The 27,781-nt window shown below is 38.0% G+C and overlaps 4 protein-coding genes and 1 long non-coding RNA gene across 11 annotated transcripts; 4 read left to right on the top strand and 1 right to left on the bottom strand.

Moving 5' to 3' along the window:
- Window positions 1–42: 42 nt before the first annotated feature.
- LOC144215536 (hexokinase-2-like) lies at window positions 43–11,797 on the bottom strand. 2 transcript variants are annotated; one of them, XM_077744546.1, is made up of 18 exons: window positions 11,383–11,797; window positions 10,677–10,839; window positions 9,825–9,973; window positions 9,333–9,452; window positions 8,999–9,094; window positions 8,577–8,676; window positions 7,953–8,136; window positions 7,686–7,847; window positions 6,919–7,152; window positions 6,180–6,484; window positions 5,891–6,036; window positions 4,986–5,105; window positions 4,768–4,863; window positions 4,235–4,334; window positions 2,607–2,790; window positions 1,974–2,129; window positions 936–1,172; window positions 43–860 (listed from the first exon to the last, which is right to left on the bottom strand). In XM_077744546.1, exons 1-18 carry the CDS (start codon window positions 11,440–11,442, stop codon window positions 722–724), a joined length of 2,751 nt encoding a protein of 916 aa, XP_077600672.1. In that variant the 5' UTR covers window positions 11,443–11,797; the 3' UTR covers window positions 43–721. The 2 variants fall into 2 exon arrangements, with proteins under 2 accessions (XP_077600672.1, XP_077600673.1); XM_077744547.1 differs by lacking the exons at window positions 9,825–9,973; window positions 10,677–10,839 and having other exon boundaries at window positions 11,383–11,790.
- Window positions 4,836–9,609, top strand: LOC144215544 (uncharacterized). 2 transcript variants are annotated; one of them, XR_013330447.1, is made up of 6 exons: window positions 4,836–4,866; window positions 4,954–5,035; window positions 7,796–7,878; window positions 8,012–8,095; window positions 9,016–9,105; window positions 9,519–9,609. It is a non-coding gene; the product is annotated as an uncharacterized LOC144215544 (long non-coding RNA). The 2 variants fall into 2 exon arrangements; XR_013330446.1 differs by having other exon boundaries at window positions 8,981–9,105.
- LOC144215541 (factor in the germline alpha-like) lies at window positions 11,662–15,219 on the top strand. The gene is made up of 5 exons (XM_077744558.1): window positions 11,662–12,077; window positions 12,686–12,832; window positions 12,910–12,999; window positions 13,243–13,398; window positions 14,890–15,219. Exons 1-5 carry the CDS (start codon window positions 11,892–11,894, stop codon window positions 14,902–14,904), a joined length of 594 nt encoding a protein of 197 aa, XP_077600684.1. The 5' UTR covers window positions 11,662–11,891; the 3' UTR covers window positions 14,905–15,219.
- Window positions 15,220–15,997: 778 nt separating this feature from the next.
- LOC144215537 (beta-adducin-like) lies at window positions 15,998–24,968 on the top strand. 5 transcript variants are annotated; one of them, XM_077744553.1, is made up of 16 exons: window positions 15,998–16,336; window positions 18,050–18,240; window positions 18,583–18,724; window positions 19,093–19,244; window positions 19,399–19,479; window positions 19,886–20,035; window positions 20,226–20,369; window positions 20,494–20,592; window positions 20,684–20,860; window positions 21,017–21,265; window positions 21,658–21,774; window positions 21,853–21,939; window positions 22,112–22,238; window positions 22,603–22,680; window positions 23,701–23,734; window positions 23,908–24,054. In XM_077744553.1, coding segments are annotated over exons 2-16 (1,785 nt in total). In that variant the 5' UTR covers window positions 15,998–16,336; window positions 18,050–18,093; the 3' UTR covers window positions 23,909–24,054. The 5 variants fall into 5 exon arrangements, with proteins under 5 accessions (XP_077600679.1, XP_077600678.1, XP_077600674.1 ...); XM_077744552.1 differs by having other exon boundaries at window positions 22,600–22,680; XM_077744548.1 differs by lacking the exon at window positions 23,701–23,734 and having other exon boundaries at window positions 22,600–22,680; window positions 23,908–24,968.
- A 212-nt stretch (window positions 24,969–25,180) lies between these two features.
- Window positions 25,181–27,741, top strand: LOC144215543 (U4/U6.U5 small nuclear ribonucleoprotein 27 kDa protein-like). The gene is made up of 6 exons (XM_077744559.1): window positions 25,181–25,372; window positions 25,985–26,105; window positions 26,660–26,763; window positions 26,953–27,032; window positions 27,177–27,241; window positions 27,446–27,741. Exons 1-6 carry the CDS (start codon window positions 25,336–25,338, stop codon window positions 27,498–27,500), a joined length of 462 nt encoding a protein of 153 aa, XP_077600685.1. The 5' UTR covers window positions 25,181–25,335; the 3' UTR covers window positions 27,501–27,741.
- The last annotated feature ends 40 nt before the right edge of the window (window positions 27,742–27,781 follow it).

Here is a 27,781-nt window from a genome sequence, read left to right as displayed (position 1 = left end):
CCAGGTGCGGAGATGCGGAAGGATAAAGGGGAGACAGTTGCGTTGCATTTGTTGCTTGGTTTAATTACCGGGAAAAAAACCTAACATAAACAACTTGGCTTGAAAACTTACTGATACAGAAATGAAACATGCAGCGTGGCGTCAAGAGATCGGCATGACAAACGTGGAAACTCAGGGGAACAAACCAGAGGAACAAATTAGTCGATCCGACAACCATTCAACAAAAACCATAATGCTTAAATAGCCAGGAAAACATAATCACCTAATTGCCACGGCTGATAACAATCATGACATCATGCCAGGAGGGGCAACCCGGCAGACCCGTCCCATCTGTCAAAATTTTTAAGTCAATGTGGCCCCCGGGCCTGAAAGGTTTGCCCACCCCTGCTCTAAATTCAAAGTGTCCCCCACCTGATTCCCATAGTTGACTGGGATAACATTAACATTAGCTAGCTTGTTTACATTTGTCAAGTGTTGTAATTTGGTATCACGCTTGGTCTCGAAGTACTTAAGTCAACATTTCATAAGATATAATATATAAAAAGTCTAGATGAAGGAAGGCACTGGATCAACAAGTGCCTTATTATAAATAGCCAAGCATAATGTGAAAGTCGGTTCACAGAAAGACTCATTCAATCTACTGCAAAGCAGATAATAAATGATGCAGACACTGTAGATATTCTATGCTGTTAGATGAAATACATAAAATATGTCTGTGCTATTATGTGCTACTTCTGATTCTGCAGGCTACCGCAGTTATGAGTGCAGCTCCTTTTCCACTTCCATCCTCAGAATTATGGAACGTCACCTTGCACTGCGGTGCCAAATTGCGCAAGGTCTCTTGCATGACTTCTGCAAAACTGTGGATGGAGAAGAAATGAGGTTTGGTGGGTTTTCTGTCGACAGATTTTTACAGGCCAAGTGTTACTACTTACTGAGGGTGCATTTTATAAAGAGTGCCATCAACTCCGACTGTAACCTTGAGCTGCTGCAGGTTGCGGTTCTGTCTCATTCTGTCAACCACGGCGGCTAAACCGGCACCGCAGAGCTGTGCTGCCCGGCGGGAGACAATACTGCAAACCTCTTTAACTAGCACGCTGTCATCACATGTTGAGCCGGTAAGACCAAGGTGCTGCAGGATGCAGCGGATCTGACGCATAGCCAGCCGGTCACTTGAGCAAACAGAAACAAAATCGATGGTACAAAATGAAAGTGGGAATGTTCAAGTCTGTTTGTAATGCAGGTGTTGACTTCCAAATACGTCAAGCTCTAACCTTCCCCATTGTGCACAATCAAACCATATATCACAGTAACAACCTCATTTTCTGAACCATTTTATCCTCCTTAGGGTCGCAGGAGGTGGTGGAGCCTAGCTGACTCTGAGCCAGAGCCAATTTAGAGTGTTCAATCAACCTACCATGCATTTTTTTTTTGGAATGTTGGAGGAAACCGGAGTACCCAGAGGAAACCCACACAGGCCCCTGGAGAAAAAAGTTATCCAATCCAACGTGGGAGGACTTGGATTTGAACCCAGGACCCCAGAGATGGGAGGCCGACGCGCTAAATACTGACTCCACCGGACCGCCCACAGGAACAAAATTTCAGGTAAATCAAATTTTAACTTTAACTTTGAATGACCATCCCCAGTGTTTAAATGTCCCAAAATTTAAGATGGAATACACATTTATATATATAAATATATATATATATTCTTTGTTTTGTTTATATATATATATATATATATATATATATATATATATATATATATATATATATATATATATATATATATATATATATATATATATATATATATATATATATATATTTGAATATTTCCTTCAAAATGTAACGTAAAAGCTCAAAAGTATAAAAACATGTAATATACAAAGACAAAAATATGTTGATAAGAGACCAGAAAAGTCAATTGCACATATAACCGACAAAGAAATGAATATTTTTTAGTTTTTTACCTTTCAATTTGTGAGAGGAATTTTGTCTCAAAGATGCCCCAGGTCTTGAGTCTCTCAGACTGTTTTCCTCGAAACATTAAACCCTTTTCTGTCAACTCCAATAGAACATGCCTCACTATCTCCCCCAGATACATGCCGCTGATCATCTTCTCATACCTTAACCCAGGGGGGGAAAAAAATTGGGTATGAACATAATTTTCTGGGTTTGGTAGTCTTAGTGAAAACGTTTTAATTGTCACACTGCAGCTCAAATTGGACATTTCTCGGATCTTGTCATGCCATTCTTTGTTTTGTGTTTTTAAATCCCAAGATCAGATTTCTATCAAGATCCTCCTAAATTGCCACAATTTTGTCCACACTTGATCTAAGCTTACTTCTGTGAACCCAATCTGACACAATCCATTGTTTTGAGGGGATACATATATCGTGATGTGGCATTACTGTGCCAGCTTATCACAATTTAATAGAATTCAACACGAGAAGATTAGTTTTTGGAATTTGAACGACTACTTGAAATAATGGAATTTTATAATTAAAAAAATCACAGATAAGCATGTTAAGCCACAGTGTGACTAGATAAAAAAATCCATGGACTGCAATATGATGGAATTAGGAGTACTTTATATGCAGTACCTCTGTTTTCCGGGATTGCTTGACGAGGCATCAACGAGCCGATCGAAGTTTGTGAGGAAAGAATCTAGTTCACCGTTTTCACCAAAAGCTCCCCACTCCATATTGACACACATGCGCCCTTCGTCGCCATCCACCATTTCTATATTTCTCATCTCCTCCATGTAACAGGCATTTGTCCCTGTGCCTGAAGTAGGAAACGCATGAAAATGATTGACAATTAATACTGCAAAATTGCATAGCCTGCGGCTAAGAAAAGACTGGCTGCGTAAGTATTCATCCTAAAGCATATTACTAATTACTATGACAAATTCCAGCACCTACAAAATAGGCTGTACATGTGCCGGATGTTATTTTAGCCATGACTAATGTTCCCTCTAAGATGCGCGTGTGCGCAATTGGGCACTCCTTTCGTCTTTTCTGCGCAGCAGCAATCATATGGCGCGCAGTAAAAAAAAAATATAAACCGTATTTTCACGACTATAAGGCGCACTTAAAAGTCTTAAATTTTCTCCAAAATAGACAGTGCGCCTTATAATCCAGCGCGCCTTATATATGGAAAAAACTGAAAACCAAAAAGGAAAAACCACCACTGTCGGATATTAAAAAAACACAAACGCCTGAACTGAAACAATACTGTCAAATATGCAGATGCCATCTTAGTTTACAAAATCTTCCATCATATAGCTCCTCTTCAACTGCAAGATTTTATACAAAAAAAAATCCAAAACCTCAACAATGGCTGGCTCTAGAGGTGACTGTGTAGTGAGTGCTTCATACCTGGAAGTCAATAGCAATTACCGTATTTTCACCACTATAACGCGCACTTAAAAGTCTTACATTTTCTCCAAAATAGACAGTGTGCCTTATAATACAGTGCGCCTTATAGTCGTGAAAATACGGTATAATTTTTTTACCCCTTTCCCCATGATGGCGCCGTTTACGTGGCAGCCATTGACAGTAGCTCTGTCCACACTTATGTTTTTCGTGTCTTACAGCATGTTTTACATGAAAAATTAGAGGGAACATTGACATGCACCTGCTTATGGCAGGTGTGATACTGGTGTGCCCATAGCGAACAATAATGATGTCGCTCACACTGGTATTCGGTGCGCTTAGGGAAGTTGTCTTTCTGCCCAGACCAACGAAATATTAGAGGGAACATTGGCCATGACGCAGAAGGCAATTTTGACCAAACGAAATTGATGTCATGTCTCAATTTAGCATCGATGTGAAATATAACACATTCATTCGTTCCTTTCAAAATGGCAATACAATGCGAACAAATTACAGGTCTTCACAATATTGACAACTTGGAGGTCGAGTAGTTAGAACAATCAGGGAAAGGAAACAGTGGGCGTTCATAGCAGGAGTTTTAGGACTTGATGGAAATGAAAGAAAATTGTACCAATGCGTGCTGTTTTAAATGTAATTGTTTTTGTATACAAGCAAAATAAGGTAGTTATGAAAAAGGAAAAAATCTATGACATTGTAGAAAAATGTATGTCGGGGTCAGAAAGATAAACAACAAACTCGAAAAAAACAATTCCTGTAATGACTGTTTTTTTTTCAAAAATTCAGATTTAAAAAGAATAATATGAATAATGATAACAAAAGAGAAAGACACTTACCAACAATGACTCCCACCTCGCACTCGGGGTCCTCATAGCCACAAGTCATCATGGTTCCTACGGTATCGTTGACTACCGCTACAAAGCTCAAGTCAAATTCCTGCAACGGGAGATAACACTAATCCTCGAGTACGCAGTTGTTTTAAATGAAGTCTCATAATTAAATCCCGTCGTTTTCTATAGTCATTTCAATTAGAAGATGAAAAAAAAAATAGAAAAAGAAAGTGTATTCATCTCCCTCTGGGGAAAAAAACATTTTCATGACGCACTAAATGAATTAACAAAGTCTATCAACCTCATTTGCAAAGCATGACATGAAAAAGAAATGAAATAAAGTCTGCCAATTTGGTTACATAGAGTATATATATTAATATAAGATATATATTTGGTTGTGTGACACTGAAAAAGAAGGTTTTCAATAAATTAGAACCTAACATTCACTCAAATAACTGAAAATTATTTCAATATTAGTTTGTAAAGGATAAAACATGCCAAAGCTTCTCAGAATCCACAGAAATACTTTGTTTACTGACCCCACGGCATCGCACAGCATCCTTTAGTAATGCAACGACATCATGTCCTTCACAACCACTAGCTTTGAAGCCCTTTGTCCACTTTAGTAGAATTCCCTGGTGGGTAAAAAGGACATGTTTTTCAAGTTGATATTTCCCCTTTAAATGCAACATGTACTAAACAGATGGATAATATTTTATGTTTAGATGGAACAAAGGAAGATTGGACACACTCTCACCTGATCCAGTTTGGTTTGGTGACAAGGGAAGGAAAATGTAAATCCCAAAGGTAAGGATGCTCCTCTCAAACCCATCCTTTCCAAAAAGTTGGCCATGCAATCAACAATGTATCTAAAAAGCTGTCATCCAGAAATATACATGAAAAATCAGTATGAATGTAGCATAAAATCATTATTAAAAGTAACTATACTAGTTTAAATGAGTGTTTAGAGAAAAGTTTATTTTATTGATGCTTCAACTTTTGACTCACATTGACTACTTGGTATAATGTATAAAAAAAACAACATGGTACAGTGTAGGAGTTGTTTTAAAAACGAATATATTCAAAAGAGGCATTATTTTTCCCCCCCCGTGTCTGTGGTATGCTTTTGTCTAATACCGATCGGTTTAGAAATGCTATTATTTTCACATACTTGGATTTTTTTATCTAAAATGTGATTCATTTATTTTTTGAATGAATTTTATCTAAACTAATAATCACATCCCAATGAGCTATTGTGGGAGGACCTTGATCAAGCGATCCAATTTACCAAAAGGTTTTCTGGAAGCATGGTGTGAAATGTTTAAAAATTCCATCAGCAAATTAGAAAGGCAAAGGCTTACAATGCTATTCAATCTAGCATTCATTGCCTAAAACAAACTATCTTTTTTTAAATTATATCTTAATATATCTTAATCCATCCCTTTTTACGTTACTTTGCACTTGATACTTTTTACTTTAATGATGAGTATGTTAATAGTTTAGTCCTTTTTTTCTGATTGTTTCATATGTACTGTTAACGGATGCACTTTTCTATATGTATCGTATCTTGTGCTGACCCCGCCCATCTGTCAAATTTTTATAATAGTTTGCCCACCCAATATTAGTTTTTTTTCCGCATGTGCAACCATCCATATACTCCACCTCTTCTCCTGTGCCTTGCATGGTCTCCTGTGGAATAATGTAGTTCTTATGGTGCATTTCAACGTGCTTCTTGTCACCTTGAACGCGCACGAGCAACACCCTAAAACTTGAGCCGCCAAGGTCTAAAGCCAAGAACTCTCCGTGCTCTGAAAGCATAAATAACATTGTGAAAATAAACCTTGTATAACCTCCCATTGGGTACAACGATGCATAGATAAAAGCTATTATCCAGAGTTATAAAGTGCTCTTTTATTGTGGAGTGAATTCAGAAATGGTATGTCAGGACTACCTGATCCATCTGGAGTAGAGCCAACAAATGTTGGAAGCATCTTGATGCTCGCTTGATTGCGGGCATTCTTTGACAAGCCGCGGACCATATTTTCACTTATTAGCCTTTTCACTTCCATCAGTTGCTCTTCATTCAAATGGAGGCTATCAAGAATTTGCTGGCGCTCCGCTTTCTGAGCAGCAAGACGCAAGGCTACCGCCGTTACCATGGCGGCGCCTTTCCCACTCCCCACCTCCGACCTCAAAAAACGCACGTCACAATCAGGCACTAGTCTCCGTACCATCTTGTGCAGTCGCCTGGAAAACCTTGGCAAATGGAAGGAACAAAACAAAATATTAGAAGTCAAAACAAGTTCATGGTTAACCCTAACCCTAATTAATCGAAAAAATAAGAAAGCCATTAAATCTAATTAGTCATTCACTTAGAAATTGTTCGTACCCACTTTGTTATAATGACATATTGTCAAACAATTATAGAGCCAACTAAAATGGTGTTAACTCTTTTAAAATAAAAACAGTTTAAGTCTGAAAATATGATTTCAGTCATCAATGTTTGGGTCTACGGGTAAGTAGTGGATCCCCATCCCTAAAAGGTTTTTGACCAAGTGGTTTTCTACCATACAATTAGAATTTACAAACTACTTACATAAATAAATCACAATAATTGTCTAAAATGATCCAAAATCCAATCACATCCTTGTTTGTACTAAATCACACATTGTGTGGAAAGGATAACTTACTCATGATGATTTTTATATACCGAGCCATCCACTCCAATGGTGGCTCGCAACTTCTCAGCTGCTTTGTTGTCCCTAATCTGTCTGAGTACTGCAACTAAAGTGGCAGCGCACAAGTGTGCAGCCCGTGTAGTGACTATTTGACATACTCTCTGAGTGGCTATGCAGTCCTCTAAGGTTGGGTTCAAATCAAGTCCTTTCAGCACATTTTCAGCACTTAACACACCTTCTTCTTTGCTGTGTATGGAACAAATGGGAAATCAAGTATCAAGTCAAACTGATTCGACAAGGGGTGCTGTTTCAGAAATAAGTTAAAGTCCCGATTTAAAAAAAAAACTTAAGTTAATGAATAAAAAATCTAATAACAGACATTTTTGGTGATTCATGGGAATTACTTCAAGATAGGGCTACCAAAATGAGTACTCAAAAATTGTCATTGTGATTAGGTTACATTTTTTTTGTAAGATAAACCTTTCTTTATTAGACTATGAAGCTCTTGCTTCTTAGTGAGTTGTGCTATATGCTCCAACTTAGTCGAACGTGTTTGTGTATCGACAATCACGCCAGAACTAATGAGCTCCTGGATGATGCGAAGAATAGGCGGCAAGGTCATCAAGGACGCGCTGTCGGTGTAGTACTTAGTGTTTATCGCCATTTATTTCAGATGATTGTACTCAAAAAAAAAAAAAAGAAAAACGAAATCGTTATTATATTATTGTCTTTGCTTCGCAGAAATGGTTCTGTTTTTCAAAGAAGCAAAATCCACTTACTTTTCAATATCTATGGAAAATATATAGCTGGTGGAGAACTTTCCAGTCATAAGGAGTTTAGCTGTCGTTTTCCCGTTGAAAAGTAACTTGTCTTTTGTCATTTTCACAAGGATGAGACGTACCAGTTCCCCCATGTACATTCCACTAATCATCTTCTCAAAACTGGAAATCAACAGATAAAAAGGCAATCAATGTGAGTAGGTCAACACTGCAATTCCACTGTATGTCTAAAAAGTGTATATGAAACATAAAGGTATATATATTCACAGCTGTTTGCCAGGGTTTAGAGAGCCAGCATCTATTTCTTTGTCAAAATGTGTTCGCAGGTCTTCCAAGGCACCGTCATCTCCAAAAGCACCCCACTCTGTGTTGACGCACATCTGGCCTTCATCACCATCTAACAACTCAAGGTTCCTCATTTGTTCCATATAACAGGCATTTGTTCCAGTTCCTATTACAAAACAAAATGATTAAATATCTTGCGAAATGTGTCCTCATCCATGACAAAATATTATGAACAGCACACACATTGAATCAATGCATTTTCCATTTATTTTCCCTACGCAAAATTATTTATGATTCCAAAAATATAGATCAGGGGTGCCCAATATGTCAATAGCAATCTACCAGCCAATCACCAAGATATTATTACATGACATTAAGATTTTTTTCCCAGTCCTTTGGTATCCGTTAGGCCTGAACAATGTCACTTTTGTATCATGACATTAGAATTTGCACATCTGTGACAGCTGCTCGTTAAGTGATACATTGATCTTGGACACTTCAAAATGTGCGCCGTAATTACAAATGTCAATTCAGTAGCTTTTGGTACGGATGGGACTGAAGTTTTTTTCAGCTGTTCCTGTTCTAAATATATTTACAAACACCCACCTACAATGAGACCAATTTCACAATTATGATCATCATAGCCACAGGTCATCATAGCTCCCACTGTGTCATTAATAACAGCCATAATGTCAACACTGATATCCTGCAATAGCATAAGAAAGAAAATTAACATATAATTTCAGTTATTAAAGAGCATGCAGCTGTTGCACATAGCAATTAGATATTGGTGGTACATTAGACCTTGAAGGTGAATTAAATCATAAATTGTTAAGATCAAGCAAAAAAGTACTAAATGATTCTGAAGGATGTTTCACATTAGGCTAAACAATCAGTAAAAGCAAATTAAGTGATCTAAGATATTATTTTGGCATATATTCCAACCTTTTCTTACATTTTTTTTTAAAGATTTAATTGCCTTACTTTGTTCATGGCCATCTCATTCTTAGGTTTTACAGAATACACACCCCTCGCTTGTTTACAGAACTTTGCAGAAGTTTGACGACATCTTTTCCTTCAACTCCAGTTGCCCTGAAGGCTTTTGTCCAAGAGAGCAATATACTCTAAAAAGCAGGTATAATAAAGCTTTTCAACAAACAATGTATATTTTAACATCTGCCTACACATTGTGCTTTTACACATTTATTAAACACAATTTCACAGACTGCGTGACATCTACCATGAACAGTAATTGTAAAAAAAGTAAAGGTCATGCCTTTTCATCTGTGGTGTTAAGAAGTCATGCCGCTTCTCGGCATAGCACAAATTAGACTACTAAATTTACACTTGAACATTACCCACCTCGTCCAACTTGCTCTGTTGACAAGGAAACGAGAAGGTGAAGCCTAGGGGGAGCCTTTTGTCCTTTATTTCTAACTTCTCCATGAAATTAGCCAGGCATTCAGCTATATAGTCAAATAACTGGAAATTGAAATGAAAGGTAAAAGGAGGAAGGTGTACATTAGTGTATTGTGTCTTCATTCCTAGGAAAAATGCGGTGTAATCTGCCTTCCTCTAAAACTGACGGGAAGACTTAAGAATTATTGAAGACTTGGGAATGGATCAACAGCACAGGTACAATTAACAGACCAGGTAATATAAAATATTCAAAGACAGCTTGCAATAGTGTTTTGACGGAAGTACAATTATTATTCAAAGATGTGTTTTTAGCTAATACTTAAGCCAGATCACAAAGAAACGATCTATTGTCTATTGTGTCGAACTTTCTGTATTCTTATTAGAAGCTCTGTTTTATATATAAATTCATACAGGAATTGTGTAGTTATATCCTACCTCCGAACCCGAGCCTCTCTTGAGACGTTCAGGAATATCATAAATCTGATTTTCCATGTTCACCTTTTGCTCACCATTAGCCATAACGGTAACAAGAAGTACTCGGAAGGTGGACCCACCAAGGTCCAGTGCCAAAAATTCACCTTGTTCTAAATGGAAGGGTAAACAGAGTACACTCAAAATACACTACATAATGTTATATCTGTGGTGAACCAATAGAGAAAGCAGATCAAATTATAACAAAAAAGGACTAACATATATATGTCCTGAGGCACACAGCAAGGGAGCACATCTGAGAAGAGCTTTGAATGCCCTCATGGCCAAACATTTCTAAAACCAAGAGTTAAGAATCCCTCGAGCCGGCATGTCAAACGATGCCTTCGGGTTTTTCCAGGTCGTATCCGTCACTACACAGTTATCAGAGTGAGGCTATAAATGATATCTAACAATTGAATTAGATTAGCATCTTTACTCTCCAATCACGTTAATTGAGGAACTGATTGTTTCATTATTATATATAAAACATGCAATCAAGCTATCTTATGATGGGTATTTTTTTCTCCAGGCTATTAGTCATACTCTTTTGTGTTTGCAAATCGTATTTGTTTGATTTTGAATACCAAATATTTGTACCACCTGCAAAATATGCCACGGCTACACAATATAAAATCAGAGTAAATATATAAATGTGTTGGCTTAACACGCATACGCAATCAAAATCTTCTTATCAGTTCGACAAATAGGATATTGCTAATTTGCATATCCTGTCTTGTCCACTGCATTGAGAAATGTCCAATCCGTTTGCAATAATGATGAATTATATTGGGCAACTTATAAAAATAAAAGCAGTACCGGTTCTATCTGGTGTTGAGAGTACATAAGTTGGCAGCATCCGTACTGCTGCTGTAGGGTTAGTATCTCTGCAAAGGCCTTTGTCCATTTCTCGGCGAAATCTTATTGATATATCCATCAGTGTCTTATCAGCCAGATGAAGGTTGTCCAAGTACTTCTCCAACTAAACTCCAAAATAGATGTTACACATGGTTTCTATCCCCATTTCAATCGTAAGAATGTCATCTTCAGCATTAAGAGAAATTGTCCTACTAATGAATGGTTCATAAAAATAAGGGTAAACAATAAATGAAAAGTTAATGTAAATTGGACGTCTAATGACGTCAAAATTGCGCGTTCCCTGGTTTTATTTTGAAAAAATGTCTTCTCAACCAGAAATATCTCTTAATGTCCAGTCTTTAAACAAATAGTATATTTAAACAAATATACCGGTTTCTGTACGGGAGATAATATTTAAGGAGAAAAAAAACGGAAATAGCGTATTACACACCAATATAGGGTGATATTATTATTTTATTACAAGTGAATAGCGCCCCGTTTATATTTTATTATTTTCTGCGCAACAAGGGACGAAGTACTAGCCTTGTTACCAGTTTGACCCCTCTTTGCGGTGTAAAACCTTACAGAGCACTCAGCACACGTCTATAAAAGCATTTTAATGTTCATATTGAATAGATTTTTTACAAATATTAGGATCGTTACTCACTTTATTTCCTTGATCATCAGAGATTTCGGGAGAGTAGTTACCAAGCAAAGTAGAACACATAGTTGATGTTGATTTAGCCGTTCTTCTTTTGTTGAAGAATTAACTATGGATAATAATTATAAATTGCAAAATTGATATGTGGATTTATATAACTCGATTGCCTTTGTTGGGGTTTTGTAAATTATCCAGGAAAAAAGTTCAAGCTTCCGGGACTTGTGGGCTTGGTGCTGTCAAGTCAATTCGCTGATTGGCTACGAAGAAAGTAATAACTTCCTGGTTTGGGATATGAATAGGTCGATAGGACACGCCCCATTGGGACCGAGTTTCCTATTTATTACTGCAATTTCGCCAAGATTTCGTGCTGAGTGCAAAATTACATCAGTAATTGCACAGGTGTCGACTTCCACCTCATCAATAATAGCCTTTGTTCTCGTTGATCGCCCGGCTTGAGACTTTAATAGTTTGCTTCAACTGGGAACTGCAAATTATTGCAAATATAAGTCGATAAAATGAAAGTACCCGATGGTGTGTTAATGAGTGACGTTCTCAAGCGTCTGACCGGAGAATCTGCTCTGCCGGTTTATAGTAACATAGAGAAATTTAAACGACTCAAAAATGGCTTCTATGTAGTGGCCGAGGATTTTCACGAAAGTGTGAGAAAACGAGAACAGGTGAACGCCAAGGAACGGCTTCGGGTGAGTGAATAAACGTGAAATTTCAATTCTGATGCCAAGCCCCACTCTATTTAACAATTACAACTATACACAAAAAAGCACAGCAAACTAACTAGGCCTAGCAAAAGGAAGGAAATAAAAATTGCATCCTCCTAATTAAACACATGATCGTAATATTTAAACAGTGCAGTGATTCTGACTTGTTTTCTTCATGACAAAACCATTTTTTCTCTTTTCATTTGTTTGTTTGGAGCTGTTTTAATGTCATTACAACCCTCTTGCAAAGTGCCTGTTTTAGGGTATTTGTTATTTGCAGACTTGCTGGTGCCTGTATTGCCTGCAAGTTACAAGTGAGCCAGTAGGGGGGATGTGCACTTTTTGGCTGTGCTTTTAATGTCTCTTTGTTGATCAATTTAAGCAGAGACTGATCCAGTTGTAGGTTTTTTTAAGTTAACATCAAACCATTAATGACGATGTAAGTCAAGTCCATTTTAGTTTAACCAGTAAAACTGGATTTCATGGTGAATTATAGTTATTTATGCTGGTCCCTACCTAAGGGCATAAGACTCAAGTTCACCACCTACTGAAAGGTACCTCCCAGTAATTGTCGCTCTTTTTCCAACTTGCAGATACGCAACCTTAACACCATGTTCTCTCGCTTAAAGCGAATGGTACCACTGATGCGACCAGACCGCAAGCCCAGTAAAGTAGACACCCTTAAAGCTGCAACAGAGTACATACGGTTACTTCTTGCAGTTTTGCAAGATACTGACACTGTACGACCTCTATGCTCTTCCAAAATGTTCTTTCTTTTTACGAGTATCTTTGTGCAATAGTAGTACTTTTTCCTTAGACTAGGACCAAAGAAAACGATTTCCTGAATAATGCAATGGCCTATGGGCAGACTGAGGGCTTCGACAGTGACCTTTGGAGATTGGAAGATGTAAGTATATTTTACTGTTCTTTATCGATCTGAACTATTTTGGTCTACTAAACATTATGTCCTTATTTGCAGTTAAAAATCTACATGTCAGTAGCACCAAAACCAGTAGCTATTAGTATTTACATCTTTCAAAACGAAGGATATTTACCCTAAAAAAATGCCACTTCAGCAATATAACAATGCAGAATGCTAAATCCGGATAAGCAAGGTATGAATGACTTTGTTTGTTGTTTTCACCGATAGTTTCTGAATATGTCGGAGGACCAAACCAACAATGATGGCTTCACCATGCCATCAGAACCCGGGACGGAAGGAGGAGATTTTACAAGAGTGCTGCTACAACACTGTGCTATTCCTTCATACCAGTTCTTCATTCAAGTAGCTCCTGACCAATCCGAGGTAAAACACCACTTTTTTGTTGTATCAAATGCCAGAGTATAGGAAATATGCGAATATGTTACTCATTTTGAGGAAAAATAAGGCAACAACTCTACCCAAAAAGGTAGGCAAGTGAATTGAATGTAAAATCTACATGAAATGTTCAGCCCTCAAGTTAAATGTAATTATATTTCCTGTCAAACAGCAAAGCGGTTTGTGTAGTAAACATTACATGGTGTTAAAAATGTCAAACCTATTTCTTGCAACTTTGATTGGGGTTTTAGAAGGGAGAAAAGAAAACCTTTCGAGCTCAAGTTGTTTTCAGCACATTAAATTGGAAAATAAGGGTGAGCTGAAGCCAGCGATGGGCTGCAGCTGGGTGTTGTCAGTCAATAGCAGGGTGTGAGAAAACAAACAAGCATTCACGCTCACACTTTTTTTCCTCTTTTGAAGTACATGATTGAAGGTGAAGTAGTTGTGATTGGGGCAGCTTCAAACGTGGTAATTTTCAGCACTTCACTGATTTAGAAATGAAAGATGAGAGATTAATTCGGGGATATGCCTGAACCTTTGCCAAAGGCTCAACTTGGAGCTCATACGTCCTGAATTATTAAATGGCAATTTTCATACACAAATAATTCCATTTAATTTATGATTAGCCAGTACAATTAACATTTTCTAGCCAAGTATTTAAATGCAAAAATAAGACCAACTTAAATAAGTTTCAAGTAAAATATTAATATATAGTATGTCTTAATATATACTTGATAATATAATAGTAATCATGAGTCATCGTTTTTGGGGGGGGTCCAAAAATTATCTGAATGATGAAAGTGAATGAATGAAGTGTTACAGTGCCCTCTTCTGGTAAAGTACTTTTTTGTTAACCAGTCTTCAAAACAGTTTCACTCGTTCTTTACACAACTTTCGTAGTAGTATTCGCAATATATGCAAACGTATACATACTCAACAAATTCTGCGTTTTTGTACTGTATAAAGTCATACCTTGAGATAAGAGCTCAATGCGTTACGGGACCAATCTCGTATGGTGATTTACTTGTATCTCAAATCAACGTTTCCAATGGAAATGAACTAAATACAAATTAAATCATACCCACCCTCTGGGGGAAGAGGAAACACCAAGTACAATATTACAATGGAAAAACATTTTTATTGGTTGTAATAGCTCATAGATATCTTCGCACGAGGGAAATGCGGCGAGAAAGAAATCATAAGCAGCTAGCATTTCGGCCACCTGGCTGTCTCGTATGCTCGTATCTCAAAATTTGTCTCTTATCTCAAGGCAAATATTTGCTTGGAAGTTTACTCGCATCTCAAATTGCTTGTATGTTGGAGTACTCGTATGTCAAGGTATCACTGTAATGTAACGCATGCTTAAAATGCGTTAATTTTTAAAATTATTACAATTTTGTCTTGCAAATGAATAATTCTGATGCTTGAAATACTTCTTTTTTTCATGAATAGTCAAATCCATATTTCTTTTCTTTCTAGGGGTCATTGCTATGAAGAGAGATTTTCGGGGAGATGCTAGAAGGTGACTAAGGTACCAAAAAAGTATATTATTTGATACATAACTTGTATTTATTTATATTGAAAACAGTCTTGGTTTCACGCGGATGTGCGTTAAATAAGTCAAATTTATTTAAATGGAGCGTTGAGCTCGTACTTTGTTCAGTTGAGAAAATTGTTTAGTTCCCTTTACCTCATTACGGCATTGTTTCAGAAGTGCTCCGCTGCTATTGTAAAATCACAATAGAAAGAATTATTAAATATGTGCACTTTTGTTTTTTGAAACAATGTTCATTAAATGGCATTATGAGAGTTTGCTGTACTGTTGTGTTATTGCGTAACATTCACAAATAATATATATATATTTGTGAATGATTTTCTCTCTTCTGAATGCATAAAGGTAATTGATTTTGCACAAAGTCAGTTGGGATTGGCTCCAGCTTCCCTTGACCCCGATGAGGGAAAACAGTGCTGAAAATGAATCGATAAAACATTTGCACCAAAGCTACGCATGTTAAGCTGTTCCAGTAGCAGTCGTTCCTACACCCTTAAAATGTAGCCTTGAAACCAAGACTGGTCGTGAGAATTACAAAACTAGTATTTGCATTTTTATCTATTTAATATTTAAACATTGTATCTGTTCAAAATCCAAATGTATGAGTACTTGCAGCAATATTAAGATAACACTAGTATATAGTCTGTGTATGCTGTCATTTAATATATTACACTGTATTTTCCAGACTATAACTTCATTTTTTTTTCAATATGACGACTAACAGCCTGTTTTTTATGCTCCAGTTATCTGAAAATTGTTTGTTAAAAATTAAAATATTTAACAGGTTAACAATGGCACACAAAGATGAAAATTCATTTCCAGTCCTCCCAGTTGACTAAGTTGGACATCTCCCATTGTCAATAGCAACCAATGAGTTAAATACAATCAAATTTATTTTTTTAAAAAAAACAACATTTCTATTTATAATTTACACTTTTGCAATTAACTCAAAAGCTTAGGTCTATTTAATGACGCATTCCCTGTATTTTAAATTGTAGTACCTACATCCCAACGTTAGAGGGCGTCTGATTAGTGTCTGATTTCATCGATCCTTTCTGTGTTTTTGAGCAACCTTGTTTCTCAAGGCGATGCAAATCTAGTAGGTAGCCTAACCGGGCAAAAAATAAACTGCATGTTATTTTCTTCTTTCATCAAATCGGGTACTTTGGTGCGACCGTGTCTGGTTAGAACAGGCGTGGCCGTGGGTTGGTCCACGACGCACTCGGCAATGAAAAGCATCACGGTCCACTGACTTGCTCGCTTGCTACATGTCCTCTGACAAAGGAACCTAGCTGTCCCAAACAGATTTGCAGCCGAGCACATCTGCTTGCTTTGACTGCGGAAGTCGTCAGGACGTCTTCTGCAGGCACTGAGGTCAGTGCACTTATCTTATCTTATTTTCCTGCGTGCAACATCTGTGTTTGTGTTTTTTGGGCGTTGTACCTCACGCAACCTGACGCGCGTATGTAGTCCGCCTTTGGTTTTACAATGGGAGCGATACAGAGCAAGCAAATAGAAAAATATGGCTTCCAAGGTTCGTGCATTTTGTAGTGTTATGTGGTGTAAATAGAGATGCCGGCTTGGCCTTCGTGGGTATTCGCATTGTGACTGTGAGATGGAGTCAGTCAGAGGTCTTTGCGTGGGTGCTGTGCTTGTATTTGTCACGCATTTAGGTGAGCACGATCCAGTTTTTGTGATCATGAAATGACTGTTTTTGTGCATGGGTCGTGGCTATCGGCCTCCACATATTGCGGGAGTCCATTAAGATGGCCATTGGTTCTGCTGGTGCTGATGCTGCGTTGCGTGCGATTGTTGCTAAGCAGCCAGTCATCCATCATGCTGCTGCCATAAAGCCTATGAGATTGTTTTTTTTTTTTTAGGTATATTACTCCCCGAGGTGATCCTTTTTTTTATACTTGCGTGACTATCAAACCAATTTATGTAAACATGTTAAGCATTGTATCTGGTGTGCTACTGAACATTGTGTTTTATTATTTTTGTAAGCTCAAGTATTTATACCCTACTGTTATTATTTTAATGAGGGAATGATGTACGTACTACATCTGCATTTTTTTATATGGAGCAATAACATATTAGAAAATATACTTGCTTAATTTGCCTGCCTTGACATTCATTGAATTACCTATTAGATTACATTGTGAGAAACGTAATATACTATACTTGCAGTTCAGGATAAGGCTCCATCCTGGTTCTAGTCTAATGAAAGCGGAGGCCAGGAAAATCAATATAAAAGTACTTTAGGTAATTATTCCATTTGCTGTTTGTGCTCCCAAAACGACTGTTGGCTAGACGAATGCATTTACAGTGGCAACATGCATGTGCATGTAAAGCTAAAGCATCTTAAAGGATTTCTGGGATTTTAGATGTTCTACGTAATGCACTGCTAGTTTTTAGTAGACCTTTGCAGGGCTCTTATCACCCACCAATGTTTCAAGTTTAAGGGAAATTTTGATGAAAACGCAGTATTGTCTTATTTTATGTCTACTGTAATGAAGTCAGTGTGGGTGTGGGGTATCTTGGGACCTTATCTACTCTCTGCAGCACTATGTGAGTTAGTGTGTATACTCAGAAGAGGCTTCCACTCCATTCTAAAGATATTTACGGTAATTCTTGTTTATTTTTGCAATTCTTGCTGACTTGCAGTTTTACTTAATGTTCATAGTTCTTATGGACTTGTCTGTATGTAATTGAATCACTTGTTTCCTTTTGCCATTGCAATATTGACCATCAATATTTTTAGATTAGTCTTTTAATGATATTGACAAGTAAACCAGTAAAAATACAGCATTTTCAGATCTATTCCCAAAAAATTCTAAGCAAAATAATGAACGGAAATATTCTATGTGCCATTAAATTTCACCTTTCCAATATTTTCTTAACTATAAGTAAAGCAGTATATTGTATCTAGTTAAAACAGAGTATAATATATCTATATACTATCATTGACAGATAGGATAGGTTACAACTTAATCAGTGGACAGATGTCTTAAACTCCATGTGGTCTTCTTATATGGAACTAACTATACTATATGTATGCTGTTATGTTTCTGAATAAATATTCGACAGTTGTCCTCATCTGAGCCGTGGTTTTGACATACCAACTGTGAAACATGAGCAAATCGCCGACCCCGATGGAAACCCCAGTGCTGCGAAGCCCCAGTAACGGGGTCCCAGAGAGTCTCCAGTCTCCTCAGCATTCAACTACTGGCTCTGAACCTCAACTTAAGAAACACGTTTCCAGTCTTCTCCAGAGTCCGGTGAGATTGGTCTACTCTACACAAATACAGTATAATAAAATGTAAGCAAGTACACCTTGGGGCTCGTCACTAGAAGGAAAAAAAATGATGAGGTCTTGCCTCTGTCAGAAAATCAATTTGTTCTCAAATATCATATTCGTGCTGATGTTGCACTCTTGTCAGTCAGCACTGTAAATTGTGATTGAGCAAGTAAAACTGACGCCAATGCTCCACAAGAATAGTTCAATTGCAGCCAGTGTTATTATTAACTGCATCACTGAATCGTATTTAAAAGAGGAAAACCTTAGAACATTGCATCTTCTTTTTCATTTCTCCCTGAACATGTTTTTTGTGTGTTTTCAGTCATTCAAAGAAGAGCTGGATTCACTGATCCAGGAACAGATGAAGAAGGGCGGCAGTTCATCAAACCTTTGGGCACTCAGGCAATTGGCTGACTACATGGCCATGCATGGCTCACCTGCAGCACTACAAGTGTCCCCATCTAGTAAGTAAAAAATATATATAAGTAAGGACATACAGCAAAGACTAGGATTGTGCTCATTGGTTTTTCCGTCTCATTTGTTTTGCCTCCTATTACCCGCCGAGGACACATCCAAACACATAGATGTTTAGTAGGGGGGAATTGATTTTGAACAGTTTAATAGCAGGCACTCAATATTCACTCTAAATGATCTGTTTGATTAAAGTAGATTGCAAGTATGTATTCAATTTGAAACGATCATATTTCCAGAGCTGCAGCACTGTAGGAATTGTCTACTCTGCCCCGCCCACTAGACAAATCAAATTAAAGTTTGACCATCATGTGGCCTTGCGTCTCACTGACTTTATTTAATTGTCCGAATGTGCTTACAGATATGATGATGGTTACGCCCATTAATGACCTCCAAAACTGGGATTCAGGCAGCATGGTGAAAGGAGAGCGACTGATGCGATGCAAGCTCGCCAGTGTCCATCGACTTTTTGATCTCTATGGCTGGTCCCAGATCAGTCACACCTGTCTTACTGTTAGTTTACTTTTAGTTACTACTTGACATATTGTATACTTTGCACCTGTTTTCCATGGCTGCTATTTAAATTATGATGATCTTATGGTATCTGACACTTGGACACAAGCGTTTAATTTAAATACTCAGACCTGTGTTTCTTTTTTTTTGACAGCTGCGTGTGAGCAAAGAACAAGAACACTTCTTGATGCTACCAGATGGTTTGGCGTACAGTGAAGTTACTGGATCAAGCCTGGTTAGTTATTAGATTAGGCATGCGTGCTTCAGATATAGTCCAAATATCTATTTAGTTGGGTTAGTGTTAGCCTTTTTAGCATTCTGGTTGAAATGCTAATTAATAGGCTACTAGCATCTATTGTAGTATTTTATTTTGTTTTGATAGTATTGTATTACCCAGCCTTTTTAAGGTCAGTTGGATATAATATGCTCCTTTTCACCATAAATGCTTTCTTGCCTTGTTGACAAATGATGACGACACTGTATTGATGTAATATTTTTGTGTAATTTGGTGAACTAACTTGTTATGTTTTGGTTATTTTTCAAAATTTTGAGTGTTAGAATTCAACTGCAGTGAAATGATACCATAGCTAGAGTGAATGTATTCATGTCTAAGTGCAGATTGTTGGTGATGGCATTTTCAGGTCAAGGTGAATATCTTGGGTGAAGTGGTGGAGAAGGGCAGTACCAACCTTGGGGTGGACAAAGAGAAGTTTAGCCTGCACTCGGCCATCTATTCAGCCAGGCCGGATGCCCGCTGCTTACTTCACCTCCACACGCCAGCCACCGCTGCAGTAAGTTGTTGACTTTCTGTATATATCTCTTTAAATCAAACATTGCATCCCTTCTGTCACCATTTAGCCTGACGCAATGCTTAATAAGCTTGTAAACAAATGTAGCAAATAGTAAATAGTAACATTTGACCCTACATTGTGTAGAGTGAGTATTTGTTTCTGATAATTAACAAAGAATGTCTGTCTTTAGGTCTCAGCAATGAAGTGTGGCCTGCTGCCATTGTCCCATGAATCCCTGCTGGTTGGTGATGTGGCCTATTATGAGTACAATGGAGTAATGGAGGTGGAGGAAGACCGCGTGGAGCTTCAGAAAAGCCTCGGCCCCACTTGCAAGGTTAGCAGACTACAAAAGACTGCAATGTACTGCTTTATTCTACATTAACTCATGAGTGCGAAGAATGAATTCCGAATGAATGCTGTTTTAATCCCACTGTGCTGTGCATTTCAATTATGTCAAGGTACTGGTGCTTAGAAATCATGGGATCGTTGCCTTGGGGGAGTCTGTGGAAGAGACCTTCCATGCAATCTACCACATTCAGGCTGCCTGTCAAATACAGGTGCACACAAACATGTATATATATGCTATTCCAAAATAAAAAAAATCTTAATAAAATCACTAATGTAGCAGCATCCCCTTTTATTTTGTAGGTATCAGCATTATGCAGTGCTGGTGGGGAGCAGAACCTGATTTTGCTAGACCGGACCACCCATAAAGCCAGTCATGCTGGCACTGTGGGATGGGCTGGCTCTAAGTTTGGCCCGATGCAAAAGTGTCGTATTGGAGAACAAGAGTTTGAAGCCCTGATGAGAACTTTAGATAATTTGGTGAGTCCCTTTTTAAAAAAAACGCCACACAATTCAGTGATGAATAGTGAAAATGCATTGACCCTGTTAATGTATCAAATCTATTGTTTTAGCTGTGACTTGGGGGTTAGTGAGCTATTTATGAAATGTGACCTTTTGCCCTTTTTTCCCCTCTAGGGTTACCGTACTGGCTATGCCTACCGTTTCCCATTGCTACTGGAAAGAGCACGGTCACAAACACGAAAGGATATAGAAGTTCCTGCAACTGCCACCGCCTTCCACCATTTCGACGACGGCCTCCCTCTAGGTCTCAAGCAGCACCCTTTTACCCACCGTCAGCAGCAGGAAAGAACTCGATGGCTCAACACCCCCAATTCCTACCAGAAAATCAATCAAGAACAGGCCAGTCCTGGACAGCGTGCCACAGTAAGATTAACGTCTTATTTATTTATTCATTCATTTTCAACTCTGCTCGTCCTTGTCGTGGATGACACTTTAGACTGGTCGCCAGTCAGTCATAGGGCACACTTAGAGACAGACGACCATTCTCACTGACACAGAGTGGGAATCAATCCCATGTTGACTTTTTCCCGAGGTCAGGCAAAAGAGCAATTGAATGGTCTCCCTAGTTCTCCCACACTGCAATGCAGAGAAGCAAGTATTTACTGCAGTCCAGAATTTGCCCTCTACTGGCAGAAAATATCACTACTTTTAAGGGGGGGGAGATGAAATACACGATGGAAGCACTACTCTTATGAAGTTAAAATGTTTGGATTTTTATGTGTTAATTTTATTTAAGTGTTGTTTCTTTCCTTCAGTGGATGAAGACAGAGGAAATGACACAAGCTGGTAGTACAGCGATCAAGATAGAAAACTCAAGCCAGTTTGTGCCTCTTTTTACGAACCCTCGAGAAGTGATCGAGACACGGAACAAGGTACAAATGGTTTAACTGTGAACCACATGCCGGTGCTTAAGTTCGACATTATTGATTTGTCTTATGCTTCCGCCACAGATCCGACAGCAGAATCGTCAAGACTTAAAGACAGCAGGGCCACAGTCTCAGGTCCTTGCCAGTGTGTCAACGGATGATGGCCCTCCGGTAAAGCAGTTTTTATACTTACTGTTGTGTTCTAAATAATATCAGTCAGTTTAAAAACATTTATCCACCAAGGGAGTGATTATTGTTCTTAGTTGCATTGGATTGCTATTACGCTGAGGGCAACATGGTTTCCTTCTGCTAAGAGGTAGAATTTTATTTTTGTCTGCATTAGTCACCAGTCAGCCCACCTGAACTCCCACTAGAGCCTGAAATGCCCAACCCCTTTAATCAACTGACAGACCAGGAGCTAGAGGACTACCGCATAGAGGTGCAGAAGAAACAAGACATTGGGCCTGATGGTAGGTTTAATTCGACTAGAATTTGCACTTAATAAAAGTATGTTTAGTCTTATGACATTTTGGTGGGTTCCTCAAATGGATCATTCTTGATGTATTCCTCTTTGGAATGTCCCTGTTCCTTTTAATATGGCCTACTGTGATAAATATCCTGCCGATATACGTACATTTTAGATTAGGTTCATGGTTATACTTGATAGCAAATCCCTGAGTATCGCTATACAAGTACCACGGTATTGATAATTACTATTTCGGACATTTTCTTCAGTCTTAAATACGTTTCTTTGCCTCTCAGCCCGAGTTTCTCCACTAATGAGAAATGAAGTGTTAGCTAGCGTGTAACTATATGTGTGCTTTGTGTAAGTAGGGGAAGAGGTGGCAAATGATGTGTCCCCTGCTACCTCTCCCACAAATGGCCCTCAGCCTAACCACTCCACCCTCTCAGGTGAGGCTTTGGAGTTGTATTCTACTGCTTGCCTTGCATGCCATGCAACGTGGCTTCGTGACCCGGCTGCCTGCCGAAGTCTTCCATGAGCAATTCTTAGCGATTCGGCTCTCCTGCTTTTACATTCTCATGCTTTAAATGGTCACTGATGCGCTTGTTACTACTCCAAGTAGTCACCAACTGTTTGGAAAGTGGGATGTTCCTACTTATAGTGCAAGATCATTAAAAAAAAATAGGTATGATAGAACTTTATACACAAGTACCTGTAGATTCCCACTCTTAAACAGTGAAGACAGTTATAGTAGAACTAATCATTTATTCTTAAATATTGGTGACCTTGTGAAGTGAAAGTGGCCACAGGCAGAACATTGTCCCGTTTTATAAAGATTCGACTAAATTTAGGATAAGTTCATTTGATTTAAAAGGTGGAGCTTTGAGATATGGCTTTCATTTGTGAGATCACCATGCTCGGAACTAAAAACAGTCCAAAAATGAGCATGCCAATGTTTTTTTTCTTTGTCCTACATTTTGGTTTGAAAGAGAATTTGAACCAGATTTGGCATTAGAAAACGTACTCCCTTCCTTTTAGAAATATATCTTCTGTCATGGCCTGAACATAGCTAAGTTTAGCCCACAAATCAGCCAAACATTGTTTTTTTTTAGCACAAAACTTATCTCAAGGCACTGCCGTACGTTTTTGCTCGCTTTCAAGCGTTCAATCCCGCTGTGATCATTTCTTTCATCGCATGAATTTACCATAATAGCTCAATGCCGCCATTGTTTGTGTTTTTTCCCCACATATTTTTGACAGTCAAAGGAAGTTATAATAGTTAACTGTCTGAGTTTAGCAACTCGAGCCACGGACGGATTGCGTATTAACTCTTAAGGCCCCCAATGTTCTGCTAACAAAGTCATCAGTGTTGATAGAGATCCATCTGTCCCTGTACCCACTGTATCTCCTGTACTTGTGTTCCTCTGTCTGTCTGTCCTTTTCTGTGTTACTCTGCGAATGATTCATAGGGCACTCCTGTGGTGCTCTGGTCTTGTCTCACTAGTAAGTACAGAAACCGTCCACATCTCGCGAAGCGCGCATGCTCATCTGCAATCAGATATACTGATGTAAATTAATGCTTTGCTGCCTCAACACCACTGCAGACTTTTGTACTAATTAAGGAAATGTTTTCTTTTTATTTGCATTTTTTTGGGGGGGAACAACCCTGTGAGCAGGAGACACAAAGACCGGATCACCCGTCATCCAGAATGGAGGTGAAGAAGAGAAGCAGGCTGAAGATTTGGAAAAAGGGATGAAAGCTCTCTCCACAAACGATTCCTCCACTCCGGTCGCTACACCCGCCAAACCACAGGGAGAAACACCTGAAGGTTCGCCCTGCAAGTCCCCGTCGAAGAAGAAAAAGAAGTTCAAGCCGCCGTCGTTCCTGAAAAAGAGCAAGAAGCAGAAAGAAAAGGTGGAAACTTGAGTTGGTCCTTGTCAGATCTCAATAGTATTTTGCTGTGAAATGCTTTTTGTGTATAATGCAGTAACAGACAGTGATCACTGCAGATCGGTGTAAACACAGTCAATAGCAAACTAATGACAGATATATTGACTGTGGTAACACTTACGTTTTTTGGCTTTAAAGAATAATTGGGTAGACTCCAACCCATTACTTCTACTACTCATTACACTTTATATTCATGTATTTTCACCTACATTTGATTTATAACCACTATTAACACTTTCTCAATTGGATTCACATCTCATAAATTGCCCCTTTAGGATTCCCAGAAAAAGCACTTGGATCTATCACAACAACTTGTAATGGTTTAGTTTTAAACATCACATTGATATTGCAGGTGTATTGTATATGTGAGCACATGTATTATATTACATGTAGAAGTGTATACTGATAGCTACTGATTGTGCTCTGAATGCTGTTTATTGTACATCTTGGACTAAATGTTTTAACTGCAGGAATTACAATGAAGAAAAGGGAAGCTGGGTAAAGTCATACTGTCTTGCAAGAATACAAATGAGGCTATTTAATATGCTTGTAATTGCAGCTCGAAGAATCGTGAAAACACTGAAGGCACTGAAACATTCCACTTTCCCCATTTTCCATGTATGTGTATGCAAATGATCTCCAGTCTTGCTTTACGTTTTAAATCAGTTGATGCAAAGGGAATGCTGATGCGAAGTTTACTTATGATTTAGATTAATTTATATTACAATATTTATGTGAATGTTGCAAGTCTACCATATATGTCATTAAAGTTTAATTTCAAGTCAACTAATGGAACACTTATTTTGCTTTTCAGTTTGGTAATCATACCAAAATTGTGGGTACTCAAAAGAAATTCTTGTCTTATAATTCTGGAATATGCCTATTAAAACTTAGGTTTTAGGTAAGTAATTAATCCTGAATATTGACTGCTGTCCTGACGTCATCGGTGGTTGTTAAGCAGGTCCGCCCCGAGTCGACAGAGGGCGCTCTCCTTAAATATGCTAGACGGAAGTTGTCACAAGCTAAAGCGGAACCTTCTCACTGGTGGTGGTGAACGTAAGAAAGCATCAAAATAAATATCGAATTTAGCGGCTTTCCGCTCCTTTTACGATATTTTCTTGCTATATTTTGACGAAACATTTGACTGGTTAAAATGGGAAGAAGCAGGAGTCGAACTCCTCCAAGGCGTGGTAAGAATCTGAATGTAATGATTTTGTACCTTTTTTTGCATTGGTCGATTGAGGAGGAAGGTGCTAGAAACGTGCTAATATACATTACGATTATATATTAACTTATGCTACATAATGCCGTGTATTTAATGCGTTTTTCCGAATTTATTTTTTCAAATCAAACATTCACGTTTTCTAACATTGGCTTCCTGTTGTTCGGATGTGCTGTGTTTTGGCAATTGTAAGTAAGTAAACGTAAATACAAGTAGTTTTCAAACTACCTATATAAAATATATATCTACAAATAACTATGGTTACTATATTAATTTATTGTATACTTAAAACAAGATGACATTTCAGTTGTTACTTTTTCTATGCTGCTACTTTCATCTATACGTGTGTTTATAGATAGCCAGACTGTGTTTGGGTTTAAGTGACCTTTAGCCAAACTTAAAATCATCGCACAGAAATTAATATTCTTTTAAAACATAAATTCCCTAATCTTCAGGCATAACCAATAACCAATCTCAAGGTTGTGACTTTTTAATACTCCAGTGTTGAATTTTCTGCACTTTTGTGTGAGGAAGGCCTACAGTTGTATCTTTATGTAAAACTTAATTCTCTTGTCTACAGAGAGGAGACGTTCAACTTCCCGAGAACGTGATAGAAGGAGAAGGGAGCGAGATCGTTCACGAGATCGTGACAGAGAACGCCGGAGAAGTCGCTCACGATCTCCCCACAGGCGGCGTTCGAGGTGAAGGTTTTTTTGTATAATTGCCTTTTTCAATACTTTTATGTTAAAAACACAAAATGACTTCATCATTTTTTAATTGTGGCCCTTCAAGAAATTAAATTCGCCTCATTTCACAACAAAAATCCTATGTATGGCAACTTTGAAGGCCTAACCCTCCATCATTAGTGAACCAATTGTATTGAAGCCCTGGAGCAGTATCTATCAATCCTAGAAGACCTTTATTTCTTTTTTATCGGGGCATTGATAGCAGAATTATAGTTAGGAGATAGCCAGTAGAGGGCTGCCTCCTGTAGGTTAGGAATTTGCCAGGAGAGGTCATGCATGCACAGCCTTCAGCCTGTAGTGCGCTGGGGCACACTCACGCTAGATAAAATATTTTTTAATGTCGTTTAAAGCATATGGGTGGTGGGTCATAGATTGCAGAGTATTTTGTGACATAGCGTCCATCTTAACACAAACGGTGGCATTTTTATTCTTCTTTTCATTATTTGCATTGATTTCTACAGTCAATAGTTGTGATAACCCTTCCTGCAGCTGTCTTATTTCCTTTTCAGGTCACCTCGACGCCCTCGCTCCAACTCCCTCTCTCCTATGAGGCAAAAAGACAGGCGTGATGATGACCGTAAAGAGAAGTCATCCAAGCCTATTCAAATTTCAGGTATAAAGAATATTATTGTGGAGCATATCTTTAGGAAATAAGATCAGGATAGTTTGGTTTTTCCAGGTTTGAATGAATCCTTTGTTGACTATATAATATATTCGGTTGTATTTTACAAGGTAATCAATTTTCAAGCAAATGAAACTTAAACTGCGGACATTCTATATAATTAAACATTGTGTTTAACAGCTGAGGACATGCAAGGCAAAACTGAAGAAGAAATTGAGATGATGAAACTAATGGGGTTTTCAACATTTGATTCTACTAAGGTGAGTTTTTATGATGTGAAACCACAAGGAAGTTAACACACATTTTGTCCACATGTTCCTCTCCTTTATTATAATGATGAGTAGTTTCTGCTAAATTCAGATCAAATGTCAGATTTGGACAAGATATGTTCTGTTTTCAATCAGGGGAAGAAAAGTGATTCAGCTACCAATGCTTATGCCATCAATACAACCATGAAAAGAAAATACAGGTATGATATGACATGCCTGTTGAAAAAGGGGAGTTATTACAGTTTAAGCACTATTACGGCTATTGTCAATATAGCCAATCACCTTTGCAGGTGTTTCTATGCAGAGATTCTAGCTCCCCTATTGGTGCTCGATGATGTCATCTGCGAGTGTTGCGAGGGTAACAGTGATGTAATGTATTTTTTTCTTTGATATTTATTTTCTAGGCAATACATGAACAGGAAGGGTGGGTTTAACAGACCTCTGGACTTCATCGCATGAAGCTCGGCTGTCGCTGTTTTCGTGAAGTATACATTTGTTGATTTTTTTTCGTTTTATTTTGAAATCTTATGTTAGGTGGGATGCAGAAATTGTAAGAAATTTAAGTTAGTTATTGGTGCTTCTATTACACCGTGCATGTTTTATTATAAACATGATTTTTGTCAAGCCTTATGATGCTTTGGAGTTCTAAGTGTAGTTATGTTATTCAACTAAAATAAAACATAAGTCGGTTTTAAAGTAATTACTGGTCATGTTGCAATTTCGGTTGTCTGACAAAAATC

The sequence above is a fragment of the Stigmatopora nigra genome, chromosome 22 (assembly GCF_051989575.1).
Source record: "Stigmatopora nigra isolate UIUO_SnigA chromosome 22, RoL_Snig_1.1, whole genome shotgun sequence".
Taxonomy (NCBI): Eukaryota; Metazoa; Chordata; class Actinopteri; order Syngnathiformes; family Syngnathidae; genus Stigmatopora; species Stigmatopora nigra.
Note: the sequence above shows the minus strand (reverse complement) of the source record. Positions and strands in the feature narration are given on the sequence as shown.

What these genes read in the sequence shown, in the direction of transcription:
- LOC144215541 (XM_077744558.1), top strand. Translation starts at nt 11,892, where the DNA reads ATGAAAGTACCCGATGGTGTGTTAATGAGTGACGTTCTCAAGCGTCTG. An exon ending in ACGCCAAGGAACGGCTTCGG is followed by an intron (nt 12,078 to 12,685) that starts GTGAGTGAATAA and finishes TCCAACTTGCAG; the next exon opens with ATACGCAACCTTAACACCAT. An exon ending in ACCTTTGGAGATTGGAAGAT is followed by an intron (nt 13,000 to 13,242) that starts GTAAGTATATTT and finishes TTTCACCGATAG; the next exon opens with TTTCTGAATATGTCGGAGGA.
- LOC144215536 (XM_077744546.1), bottom strand. Translation starts at nt 11,442, where the DNA reads ATGTGTTCTACTTTGCTTGGTAACTACTCTCCCGAAATCTCTGATGAT. An exon ending in CTCAACACCAGATAGAACCG is followed by an intron (nt 9,974 to 10,676) that starts GTACTGCTTTTA and finishes CCTTCCATTTAG; the next exon opens with AACAAGGTGAATTTTTGGCA. An exon ending in AGCAATCCCGGAAAACAGAG is followed by an intron (nt 2,130 to 2,606) that starts GTACTGCATATA and finishes CCCTGGGTTAAG; the next exon opens with GTATGAGAAGATGATCAGCG.
- LOC144215543 (XM_077744559.1), top strand. Translation starts at nt 25,336, where the DNA reads ATGGGAAGAAGCAGGAGTCGAACTCCTCCAAGGCGTG. An exon ending in CCCCACAGGCGGCGTTCGAG is followed by an intron (nt 26,106 to 26,659) that starts GTGAAGGTTTTT and finishes TTTCCTTTTCAG; the next exon opens with GTCACCTCGACGCCCTCGCT. An exon ending in CAAGCCTATTCAAATTTCAG is followed by an intron (nt 26,764 to 26,952) that starts GTATAAAGAATA and finishes TGTGTTTAACAG; the next exon opens with CTGAGGACATGCAAGGCAAA.
- LOC144215537 (XM_077744548.1), top strand. Translation starts at nt 18,094, where the DNA reads ATGAGCAAATCGCCGACCCCGATGGAAACCCCAGTGCTGCGAAGCCCC. An exon ending in ACTACAAGTGTCCCCATCTA is followed by an intron (nt 18,725 to 19,092) that starts GTAAGTAAAAAA and finishes ATGTGCTTACAG; the next exon opens with ATATGATGATGGTTACGCCC. An exon ending in ACAAGACATTGGGCCTGATG is followed by an intron (nt 22,239 to 22,599) that starts GTAGGTTTAATT and finishes GCTTTGTGTAAG; the next exon opens with TAGGGGAAGAGGTGGCAAAT.